The 13,364-nt window shown below is 35.5% G+C and overlaps 1 protein-coding gene across 3 annotated transcripts in view; it reads right to left on the minus strand.

Moving 5' to 3' along the window:
• The window catches only part of RAD54B (RAD54 homolog B), a 103,355-nt gene that overhangs the window by 20,644 nt on the left and 69,347 nt on the right, over positions 1–13,364 (minus strand). For all 3 annotated transcript variants that reach the window (XM_019032956.3, XM_063709374.1, XM_063709375.1), the window contains 4 exons: positions 11,430–11,592; positions 7,592–7,817; positions 6,768–6,975; positions 783–922 (listed from right to left, as the gene is read on the minus strand). In XM_019032956.3, coding sequence (XP_018888501.3) covers positions 783–922; positions 6,768–6,975; positions 7,592–7,817; positions 11,430–11,592 — 737 coding nt within the window. The remainder of the gene's footprint in view (positions 1–782; positions 923–6,767; positions 6,976–7,591; positions 7,818–11,429; positions 11,593–13,364) is intronic.

Consider the following 13,364-nt stretch of genomic DNA (forward strand, 5'->3'; position numbering starts at 1 on the left):
TACAGGCATGTGCCACCATGCCCAGCTAATTTTTGTGTTTTTAGTAGAGACGGGGTTTCACCATGTTGGCCAGGATGGTCTCGAACTCTTGACCTAGTGATCCACCCATCTCAGCCTCCCAAAGTGCTGGGATTACAGGAATGAGCCACCACACCCAGCCAGCTAAGTTTTTAAATAAATGTACTATTTTTTTATAATAAATTCATAAAAGGAGTATTGCCAGGCCACAAGATATACACAATTTTAATGCTTTTGATATACATTGCCAAACTTTCCCCGGGTTGTGCCAATGTACATTCCAACCAACAATTTACATTCCAAATAGGAGACTCTTGTCTACACTTGCTACTACTAGTAAATCCAAGTTGGGGAGGTGGTATACACCTGCAGTCCCAGCTACTTGGGAGGCTGAGGCAAAAGGATACTCCAGGAGTTCAAGGCCAGACGGGGCAACGCAGAGTGACACCATCTCTAAATAAACAAACACACACCAATAGAAAAGTACAAAAGTCACTTTGGTTATTTTGTTCTACTTTTTTCAAAACTAGTAAGGATGAACATTTTTATATGTTTATTGTCATAATTCTTTGTGAAGTTCCTATTCATGAATTTTAGACAAGTGATGTCATATTCTAAAATAAGGAATGCAAGAAACGAAGGATTGTGGAGAAAAATAAAGAGTTCACACTATTGATTTTTCTAAATCAAAATAATATGAAGTTATGGATGATTTCCTCAGACATATGGCTTTTTAAAAACTTATTTATTAGAGTAAATTATACCTCAGAAGCAGAAGGTTCTCTCGATAAAATGATGGGTTCTTCATATATTTTCCTATAAGACGACAAAGAGCCTAATATTCCTGGATTTACAAAATCAATTAATGCAAAAAATTCTTGCAGATCATTCTGAATTGGAGTACCTAAAGAGAGACAAAAATGAGGAAAAGGTCAAGTTTGTGTTTTACAATCACAATCTCAGGTTTATAGCAAAACCACAATGGAAGTTTGGAGAAATTTATTCCCTAAAAGGAATAAATACAAGCAAATTGCCTAAAACTAAGAAAGAGCAGTCAAAGCAAGTTAAAACATATTAATCACCACATAAACTTTTAACTCTGGTTTTAATTGCATACTAAATTCTTACATAGTAGTATAGCATAGTGACTGAGTGCAGGCTCAGTGGAGTCTGACTGCTTAGGTTCAAATCCTACCTGCATCACTTACTCCCTGAGTGACCCTGAGAAAGTTATTTACACCAGTTTATTTTCTGTAAAATGCAGATAATAACAGTCGTTCCTAGGGTTGTGAGGATCAAAGTAAGTCAATCCATATAATATACTTTGAATGGTGCCTACAGCATAATAAATGTTCTATAACTTTAGTAATTTTACTGTTATTATAGCTGTGTGACTTTGGACAAACTGCTTAAGTCCTTTAAACTCAGGATTTTTTTTTTTCATTTATAAACGTATGAAGATAATAAATTCCCAGAATAATTATAATGAAAAGTAGAGACAATGGATATGAAGTACCCAGCAAAATGCCTGACACTCAGTAGACACTCATTGAATGGCACCTATTATTACTACCTTTCAAAGTTATCAGATCAAATTAAGATCTTCACCACCCAAAGGGTTAATACAGACTGTAATGGATTCATATACCTTCTATATATTACATATAGTATGCAATAGCTTTTGGCTAATTTTCAAAGAAACATTAGCATGTTTCAATAATTATAATAGTGCCAAAAGAACATATAAATCAGCACAAACAATGTAATATAGATGGCTTTCAAATAAGAGATTAGAAAATGTTGTCCAAAGATATAAATAATGTGAAAAGTAAATAAAAATGCATTTATTTCATTAAGATAGATGACATAACTTTTTTAATGTCAAGGAATTTAATAATCACCTCCCTAAAACTTAATGGGTCCTCCCCACCCCCAGGTTGGACCAGCAATTGCTAATTTTTAAAAATTTAACACATCTAGTCAGTTTTAAATTTTCAGACACATCATTGAAAGAGTTGGGAAAAATACATTTATGTTGGTATATATTCAGTTAAGCCTCTAAAAGAATATGCATGATGATGACAAAGATTGGGGAGTATAGGAAAGACGAGAAAGAACGGTAGAAGGATCACTGTGGTTGGCTTTCAGACATTCATCAAACCCCAAACGATTAAGTCAATCATAGTAATTCTGTCCCCTCCTTTGCAAATGACTGACATACGCAAGGGTTCATGTCTCATACTGCATTCACTGGAAGCAGAGCCTAAGACAGTGATTTGTTTGCACATGATTTACAGAGGGAGAGCTCTCAGGAGAAAGGGAATAATGGAATCAGAAAATGGTAGGGGAAGAAACTAAGCAAGAATGGCCTCAGCTATAATTTAGCTTGAGCTAAATTACAGGGAGCTCTAGAGCATAAACTGCACCATAACATTGGTCCTGAAATCACTCTAAAGCAGGGGAGCTTCCATTTGCTGCTTACCCCTAAATCAGTCAGTCGTTGATTGCAAACTATAGAGGAGAATACAGCTCTCATTCAATCAAAGATAATTCTCCAGAAAAGGAGGGGTTCTAAGTTGTTTAATCAATAGTACCAGCAGCTAAAGGATGGATACAACAGCCCAGAAAAGGAGAGCTAGAAAGGGCACCAAGAAGTTCCGTCAGTAGCATGTGACTCATCCTGGCCAATGAGACATGAGAAGTCATCACAGAGGGGCTTTGAGGAAAGTCCCTCTTAAACACAGAGAAACAAGAAGAGCCAGTCCTGTTCTCCTTTGGATATCATCACATCTAGCTGTGATGTCTGGAACTGCTGCAGTCACTTGCTACCAGCCTGAGGATGAAGCCAACACCAAATATGGCAGAGCAGAAGACATAACCAGAATCCTTGATGACAACGTTGGGTTGCTGTAGCCTGCCCTACCTTTAGACTTCCAGTTATATGGGGGAATAAGCACATCTGATTCAGATCATCTGTTACCAGCATCTGAAATCATCCCTACTGATATACAAAGGGAAGAGGCAAGAGCAAAACTGGACAAAAGAAGAAAAGCAGAACACAAGAAGGGAATAGGAAAAAGGATTTAGGGCAGAAAAGAAGAAGAAAAAAGAGTAAGGAAGGGGGGAAAAAAGATGAGAAGGGGAATACGGCTACAAGAGAGAACCAATAGTATAGTATAGCATCATTGTAAGAGTTTGTCACATTGCTTTCTAGTGGTAATTTAGACCCCCATTTGCTATTTCAGTGCTCTAATTCTAGACTAGGTAAAACCTGTAGAAGAAAAAAAGAAAAAGCTAAAGATTTTCAAGTCAAGTTGGTGTACTTACTAAGAATATTTTCAAGAGTATGGGAAAGAAACTTCTGAGAAAATGAAAGGACTCTTTCTTTTCCCTACCTCCACCCTATCCCTACAAAAAAAAAAAAAGCTTTTTCTTTGTTTTTTGGTTTTTTTTAAAAAAAAGAAATAAATCTACCACCCAACCCAACACTGTCAATAACCTACACCTATATCCTCCTGTAACCTCCATAGAAAGCTCTGAGAGCTTTTTATACACATTTATATTTTTCCTTTTAATCCTATAAGCCTACTTCTAGGAATCTATACACAAAGAGTATATGCTTGTAGATATTCATCACCACATTATTTATAACAGTAAAGAATTAAAAACAACCTAATGTTAAATTGTAAGAATAGTTTTCAAGATTATGCATTATAGAAAAATGTTTACAGGAAAGATATTTTGATGTACACGTGTATGTGCAAAAAGATGTGTTTTGTATGTATGTGTAAAGAATTTTAAAATTTGCAAGTATGCTCTCTTGTGTGTATGTACAAATAATAAAATATGTCAGGTGCTAACAAGAAGGTGAGATTGGAGGATGATTTCTTTTCTCTAGTTTCTAAACATTCGATAGCAGTATGTGTGTTTTTAAATTTTCAGTCTGTAATAAGAATTTTGCTTCAAATCTCAGATTTATCTTTTCTACAATATAATGAAAGGGCATTGAAGATCTTATAATAATCATTCAGCTCTTAATTGTGGGCTGAACTGTATCTCCCTAAAATTCCTATGTTGAAGCTCTAACCCCCAATGTGACTGTTTTTGGAGATAGGACCTTTAAGAAGGCAGTTAAGGTTAAATGAGGTCCTAAGGATGGGGCCCTAATCCAATATGACTGGTGTCCTTCTAAGAAGAGAGAGAGATACTCCACGAATACATTTGCAGAGAGGATAGAGTACATGAGGACATAGGGAGAAGGCAGCTGTCTGCAAGCCAAGTAGGGAGACCTCAATAGAAACCAAACCTGCTGACATCTTGATCTTGGACTTCCAGTCTCGAGAACTGTGAGAAAATAAATGTCTGTTGTTTAGTCTGTGGTCTTTTGCTATGGCAGTGCTACAAGACTAATACCCCTCTATCAATCAAACTGAATCCTAACCATTTTCCAGTAAATATTAACTCCACAGCACTGGGCTAGATAATATGAGGAAACAAAATCAAAATTATTTTCATTTGATTCTTAGTTATTGAGCACCTATCATGTATATATCACTGTACATACTCCTATACAAACATGTACTTTCATAATAAGGAACAAATCATCTTGGGGTAAAACGTCCTGCCCATAAAAGCAAAGACTTCATTCAGGCAATTCTAAGAATACAGAAACCAACTATGAGTATTTCTAAATTAAAAAGGTTAGTTAGGGCTAGTTTTTACCTAAATTCATAGCTCAGGGGATAAGAGTGATAAGGACAGCAAAACAGAAACAAGCTAAGATTGACAAAGGATACAGAGGACAATACTAATGCCTCAAATGAAACAATCTCACTGGTTGCTATCAAGACATTCTTGTTGAATGAAATCCTAGATCAATTTTCTACTGCAGATTAAATTTAATTTGGAATGTTAGTTAAATTAGTATTTGCTCATCATTGAGAATATCAATAAAATTATATATTTTTGCTACAGAAAATTATGATTTTCAAGTGAGGAAGGGAACTACTTTTATTTCTTATCTTCAGTACTTTTCAGTATATTTTATTTCTCACTCTTCTTTTTTATTTTTTTCTCCTCCCTTCTAGTGCTAAACATTTTTACTTTATATCTGCAACTATTCTTTAAATAAGCAATACTGACCCCCATCTTAAGCAGTAAGAAGAACCCGTCTTTTTCTCTTCTAACTCAGTGTTACTAAATTCAGCTAACTCTTTTTTTTTTTCATTACTTTTCTGGCTCCAGTGATCTCAAGATCAAAGGCCAGTAAAGAAATCTGAACTGCAGCATTGGAAATCAAGTATAACGAATCCACTCAGCTTCTCAAACAGCCAAAGATATGAAAATCATTCAGAGTATGGTTCCTATTTCCCTGACTCATTTTTTCCTTTAAAAATGGCATTTTATAAATATTCAACACTAGTTTTCCTATTCTTTGGTTTCCACTTCACTATTATTGACAAACATTCATTGGGCATCCAGAAAATCTTGGGGGTATAACTATGAAATTTGACCCTAGTCCTTTTGTCTTTATCATCGTGATTAAATTCAAAAAATAAAAAGGTCATTTAGCATTTCCCAAAATCATTTTTTTAAAGTACAGATCATTTTAAAAATCGCTTTTGATAATGGTTAATACAATCCTCCTATACAAATTGGAAGTCAAATCATGAGGAATTTCTTAAAGGTGGATAGTCTTCCCCACCCCAACACAGTAAGAACAGAAGAGGAGAAGTTTTCTCCTCTCTGTTGTTCTGGGACATATTTCCACCCTATCAGAATAGGAAGGAGGTACAAGTTTTTGGTCGTACTCCTTCTCTCTCTTCATTTAACTTCAGAGAGCTGTGACATGCATAAACAACACATGAAGGAAAAAATGACGATGACACAGTAAGAATAATCATATCCTGACCATTCCTTCCAAAAGGGCTGAAGATGGTAGGGAAAATGAAGCCCCAAGTAGAAAATAGGGGAATTGTAAATATTAGTAATGAATACAATTCTCTTCTTTATTCTGCTGACACAACGGCAAAGTGGAAGGGCCATACAAGACCAAGATGAGATATGGGAGAAAAGCTACATTGAGCTACTTAGATCATACTCCAGTCTAGGCCTTAAATAAAAAGGTAGAAGAGGATTCTCGTATTTACCATCCATTCCACCTTTCCAGACAGTTGGGTCTAGAAGCTCTGTCCAACAATAAACCATGCATATGTAGCATATACATATAAAAATAACTGATATTTATATTAAACACTTACCACATGTCAGGTAGTTATAAATAACTGATATTTATATTAAACACTTAACCACGTGTCAGGTAGTTTCCCAAGAACTTTACATTGATTAACTCCTCTGACCCTCATGAGAACTCTACAAAGTTAGATGGTATTATCATCCCTATTTTAGAGATTTAAAAAAACTGAGTCACAGAGACACTAAATAATTTGCTCCAAGTTGTACAGCTATGTCAGACTCGGGAACCAAGCACAAGCAATCCAGTCTGATCTCCTAAATTCCTTATCATGATATCATTGTGTTTATTCCTAAAAAACTCCAAAGTCTGGGATACAGAAAATTACACATGGATTTGAAGATTCAGAATCCTACCAAGAGTTAATTAACACAGGTTTATTAGTATAAATTCCATCCAACACCACCAGTTATTTGAATGTTAAGCATCATAGTACAAGTCTGTATGTTCACTAGGCAAAAAATTCCAAAATATCTTCCCCAAACTGAATACTGACCAGTTAGAATTATTCTTTTCTCACAAGAAAGGCTAATGAGGGCTGTAGTTGTCTTAATGGCACTGTTCTTCAAACGATGCCCCTCGTCACAGATTAGAAGATCAAATTTTATATTCTTAATTTGATCCAGGGAACGAAGTAACATTTCATAACTGATAATAAGAACAGAATAAAATATAGACTTGATGAATTCTTCAACTTTGTGGTCCTGAGGAAAAAAGATAGTATTTTAAAAATCAGGAACAGGAACTATATGAAATCAAATTTAAGCAGCCTATTCCTGACAGTCACTTATTAAGAATTGGAATGTGTTAACTCTTTCTGTCTTAGTCAACTGAGGCTGCTATAAACAAAATACCATAGATTGGGTGGCTTAAACAACATACATTTATTTCTCACAGTTCTGGTGGAAGGTCTAAGATCAGGGTGCTAGCATGGTTGGGTTCTGGTGAGAGCCCTCTTCCTGGCTTGCAGAAGAATGCTTTTTACTGTATCCCCACATGGTAGAGAAAGGAAGTTCTGGTGTCTCTTGCTCTGGTTACGGAGGCACTAATCTCATCACGTGGCTCTACCCTCACGACCTCATTTAAACCTAATTACCTCCCAAGCCCACCTCCTAATACTGCTATATTGAAAGTTAGGGTTTCAACATATGAATCTGGGGGACATAAACATTCAGTCCATAACAACTCAAAACCAAAATGTAAGCTAAGACTCCATTTTTGTGCAAAAGGGTTAGGGAGTTAACAAGTAAAAACTGAATTACTGATTTGAAAAACTACATTTTTTTTAAATGACTAAGGCTAAACTTTTAAGTTTCTTACCTGATCAACAGTAAATATCTTGATCCTTTCACTTCCCAGCCATTTTTGAAATTCTTTCTTCCAATTATTCACCAAGCTTCCAGGTGTGACAATTAGTGTCTTCTTTATTACTGGCTTGCCTCCATAGGGTCCCTGACACTGCAGGGTCCAGATGAGCGAAATACATTGCAATGTTTTCCCTAAACCCATTTCATCAGCAAGAATAGCTCCACATCTGCCATTCATTCTGTTAGAAATAATTTTACTTCCTTTAATCACAATAGAAAAATATTTTATGCTCTTAAAATCATCAAGAACCAGAAACTGATATTTTGTAATGACACTGAAGACTTTTAGTACTTCATTAGCTGATTTACAACACATCTTTTGCATCTTTGATAATTATATCCATTACATATTGTCAACTAAATTACCAAAACATAAATCTGAAATTAGAGAGTTGAATCGAAATCATCTGCTACTATTACATGTACATATTTAGAGGCTAGAAATGAATTCCAATTTTATATCTGCATATGGATAATTTAACTATAACTGTGTTTCTCATCACTAAGAGTTGAGTGATTTTTATTGGTTTCAGATATCAAAACAGTTTAAAATATATTGTTGTATTATATTTAATCAGCAAGATCTACTGAGCTGTATTTTATGATTCTGTCAGTAAATGAAGTCCTCAACAAAAATAGCTCCCTGCATCATAAAAAAATTAAACACTAAACACTTGATATAATACACATAATTTAGTAAAAGTTGTTATCCTACAGACCTACTAAGTTATGTAATTTAAAATTAAATGTTATTAGAGATATTATTAGTAAGACCATGTATTTTTATGCCACTTTATATTTTTAAAGACCTTAGAAGTGTATGTTTTATACTTTTAAAGTTAAGAAAGTCCAAGGGAATTAAGGATATTACAAAAATACATAAGTATACAGTTGACCACTGAACAAGAAGGGTTTGAACTGTGAAAGTCCACTTATATATGGGTTTTTTTCAATAAATGTTATAAATGAGTGTGCCTACCTCTCTTGCCTCCCTTCTATCTCCTCCACCTCTTCCGCTACCTCTGCCACTCCTGAGACAACCAAACCAACCCTTCCTCTTCCTACTCTTCCTCAGCCTACTCAACATGATAAGGATGAAGACCTTTATGATGATCCATTTCCTCTTAATGAATAGTAAATACATTTTCTCTTCCTTATGGTTTTCTTCATGCTTTCTTTTTTCTGGCTTTCTTGTAAAAATACAGTATATAATACATATATGAAATTATGTGTAAATTGAGTGTTTATGTTATCAGTAAGGCTTCCAGTCAACGGTAGTTTATTAGTTAAGTTTCTGCAAAAGTTATATGCAGATTTTTGACTACACAGTGGGTCAGCACCCCTAACTCCTGAGTTGTTCAAGAGTCAACTGTAGTTTGTCAGTTAATTGTATTTCTTCTTAGTAGAAATTAAGAACCAATATGCAATTTTATATATATGTTCCATTTCAAGGTATAGAGAAAAAAATTACCAACATAAATTACAGCTACTATTTAGGTGGCTGTTTTAGATCAATACTTTGGCAACAAAGGACCAAATGTCAGCCCAATGAGATACAGTGAATAGCAAAGAGAAAATCCAGATTCATCCTTTCATGATAAAGAGAAGGGAGCAAACAGGAAGCCTTTATGGAGATGTACCTTGAGCAAAATTATAAAGGGTAAATAATTACTACACTAATTAGGCAGCTGAATATAGTTGGAGCTTGAACTGAAAAATATGAAGCTAGCACGGCAGGTAAAGACAAAAGATGAGGATACTTATCCTTGAGAGTTTAGACTGTATCTTATATATCAGCATCTCCCAAACACCAGTATTTCATGACTACCATCACGATTTGTTGTCATATCTGTGATACTATATGTTATTTATTATTTTTCTTCAAATCATTTTAACTTAAATTTGAAAAGAAAACTCTTCCTAAGCATAATTTATCTGTGAAACCAAAAGTTTAATGTGCTATTTTTCTTTTTTTTTTTTTTTTCTCTCCAGACGGAGTCTTGCTCTGTCGCCCAGGCTGGAGTGCAGTGGCGCTATCTTGGCTCACTGCAACCTCTGCCTCCTGGATTCAAGTGATTCTCCTGCCTCAGCCTCCTGAGTAGCTAAGATTATAGGTGCCTGCCACCACACCCAGCTAATTTTTGTATTTTTAGTAGAGACAGGATTTCACCATGTTGGCCAGGCTAGTCTTGAACTCCTGACCTCAAGTGATCCGCCTGCCTTGGCCTCCAAAAATGCTGGGATTACAAGTGTAAGCCACCATGCCCAGCTTATTTTTCTAATAATTAACTAAATACGCTACTATTCAAATTTTTTTAAAGGCTTGTCCACTTGCCACCTCAAAATGGTCCCATATACTGCCAGTGGAGTAGGGATCACAGTTTGGGAAACACTGTTCTAAGTCCTGAGAGTCTCTGAATGATTTTAAATAAGGGAATGTCATGTTCAGAACTGTTTTTCAGAAAACTCAAGATGGTGGCTTTAAGTAGAATACATTTGAGAAGCATCAGAAGCAAATATACAGGTTAGAAGCCATTGCAATAGTCTAGATAAAATATGATATTTTTATGACATCGGTTACTAGAGATGCTGCAGTGGAATGACAGAAAAGATTAGGAAACAATATTTAGGAGGTTAAAATAATTAAAAGTTTAGGTTTGACTAGATTGAGAATGTGAGAGAGAAGAAATCAAAGATGATTCACAGACCAACTGAGATAAGACCTTCGAAAGAAAAAGCAGATTTGGGAAGAAATATGAGTCTAGTTAACAGTTTCTGGAAGACAGTATTCCCTTAACTTGTCATCATTCAAGGAGTTCTTAGAGTTGGGGAGAATTTCATTTCCAACTACCTTTAAAGGACAAATTTTAAAATCAAGGGTCTTGGCATTTAAAAACAAGGCAAAACAAAACCAAAACAAATAAACAAAAAAGACTGGAAGAAATGTTAGCAGGGGCCTTTGATTCTTTTTTTCTCCTGTTTTTTTGTGTCCTCTAAAATATCTTTAAGATACTACTATTCTTTAATCAGAAAATGCAAAAGGGAAGAAGAAACTTTTTTCTATTTTCAGATGTAGAGACAGAAGAAAATCTTTTTCCAAAATTCTCATAACCAGGTGCAGTGGCTCATGCCTGTAATCCTAGCACTTTGGGAGGCTGAGGTGGGTGGATCTCTTGAGGTCAAGAGTTCAAGACCAGCCTGGCCAACATGGTGAAACCCCGTCTCTACTAAAAATACAAAAATTAGCCAGGCATGGTGGAGCATGCCTGTAATCCTAGCTACTCAGGAGGCTGAGACGCAAGAATCACTTGAACTTGGGAGATGGAGATTGCAGTGAGCCAAGATGACGCCATTGCACTCCAGTCTGGGCAACATAGTAAGACTCCGTCTCCAAAAAAAAAAAAAAATTCTTATAACCAGAATTAAAAGCCTCTTTCACTTGCTCTTATGACCCTTTACCATACTAGCAGTCGGTGAGCTTTTATTATACCACATTAAGGTCAATTGCATTTATCTGTTTACTCAAATACTTTAAAAGCCACTTAAAAGTAAGGACCGTGGTCCTGATTCCTATATGCCCACCTCCTAGCAGTATGTTTGGCACGTGGCATCTATCAAGAACCACTTTTGGAATAAATGCACACAGTAAGCACTATTCACCTTTCCTACCAATTGAAATTCATAGTGTACCCTCAGGACTCATTATATCAGGATCTTCTTAGAAAACCATTATTGTGTTACAGGTTAAATCAAAATTCAGATTAGATTAAACAAATGATTTATTTTCCTACCTCATTCCCATTACACATTCATAAAGGAATATGATTCCTTCTTTCTGATGTGGTCGAAGATGATATACAAGGTAAGGATCAATCACTACATCCACAAGAGGGAAACAGTTCTTATTGAATACCCACTGGTGATTCTTATCTGGTCGTGGCATAACGAGGGAATCTTAAAAAATGGTAAAAGTACAAGTATTGTAATTTCACTTTTTCAGCAACCAACATTATCTTGTTTTCATTACCCTAAGATAGAAATGTTTGCCATCATTTGTGGCCAAAAAAGTCCAAAATTTAGTCACAGTAATGTTACCCAAGGGCACAAAATTTAAAAAGAAAATCTCATGCCTTACTGATGAACGATTTCATGCAAAGAATTACGAAGAGCCTTCCAAACTTCATATACCCAAAAGTGCTTCGAAAGCAATGAAATTCACTATTGTCTAGTAAGGAATTCAATAAGCCACAACATTGAATAGTTCAGTATTCAGAGCAAAGAGAACTATTTCCAACTGAAAGCACAGGCTGGAATTTTGCCAAGATGCATTTGCCAATGTTCACAGCTTCTCATTCTGAAAAGTCTCCCCAAATTTAACATACAGGCTTTCTATCTTTTCAGTCCTAAACACACTAACAATGATCATTACTCCTATTAATTAGAACTGAGAAAAAATAATAAATTCTCCATTGACTTAGCCACCATTATTTGCTTGAAGTTAATTACTACATTCGTGAATGTCAAGTTCATAAAGCTTTTTTTTCTGGGGACAGAGTATCACTCTGTTGCCCAGGGTGGAGTGCAGTGGTGTGATCTCAGCTCACTGCAACCTCCGCCTCCCAGGTTCAAGCAATTCTCGTGCCTCAGCCTCCCGAGTAGCTGGGATTACAGGTTCGCGCCACCACACCCAGCTAATTTTTGTATTTTTAACAGAGGCAAGGTTTCACCATGTTAGCCAAGCTGGTCACGAACTCCTGACCTCAAGTGATCTGCCCACCTCAGCCTCCCAAAGTGCTGGGATTAAAGGCATGAGCCACTGCACCCAGCCTCATGAACCTCTTTAAAGCAGCATGAAGTCATCATAGAATAACAATGTAATTCTTCAAAACTATGCTAACACAATTTAAAAGATTTACTAAAATATCATCCAAAAAGGCAAAATCAAATATAACTAGAAGGCAGGTCTCAATTGATAAATCTGAAATTAGATAACAAACCCACCAAAATTATTTTGGGGATATATTTGCATGCCTACATCATGTTTATAAAAATTGAATTAGATAAAAAAAGAAAAAAGAATGAGGAGATGAGAAGAGGAGATAAAAAGAAATAGATTCCAGTAGACTATGTAAATATTCATCAGTGTGGAACTATACTGTCACAGGAATAAGAGTTTAGTCATGTTTACCATTAACAAATACCCAGAGGGTAAGTTTTCTGTGGATCTTCCTAGGTTTCTGAATAACTGAAATGAACTTTCATCTTTGAGGTCAATTCCTGTTAGGTAGGAGACTAGGAAGTAAAAATGGGAAATGTAGTCCTTGGCTTTCCTCTATATCACTGTAGCAAAGTAAGAGTGTGCTCCTGGTGGATTTCCAGTCAAGAAATGGCCCCATTATTTTTCTATCTTTTAAAAAGGACAACAAGGAAAAAGAGAAGATAGGGGTGAAAAATCACATACTGCCCAAGCAAAAAGGACTATAGGATTATAAATCACCTAATAAAAGGCCCATCTTCAAGAAAGAGAAACCTAAACAGTCAAAATAATAGAACACTAGTTCAAATTTTAAGATGTTTCTTTATCTTCACAATGATGAAGATGATCATTTAATATTAACAACATGTCTCAGGCATTAAAGTCTACAACCTAATTCTATCCTTGGCTAAGATAAATACATGAGAATAATTAACCATTTACTATTTACCCGAAGTGCTTTTACACACAC

Source organism: Gorilla gorilla, chromosome 7 (genome assembly GCF_029281585.2).
Source record: "Gorilla gorilla gorilla isolate KB3781 chromosome 7, NHGRI_mGorGor1-v2.1_pri, whole genome shotgun sequence".
NCBI lineage: Eukaryota > Metazoa > Chordata > Mammalia > Primates > Hominidae > Gorilla > Gorilla gorilla.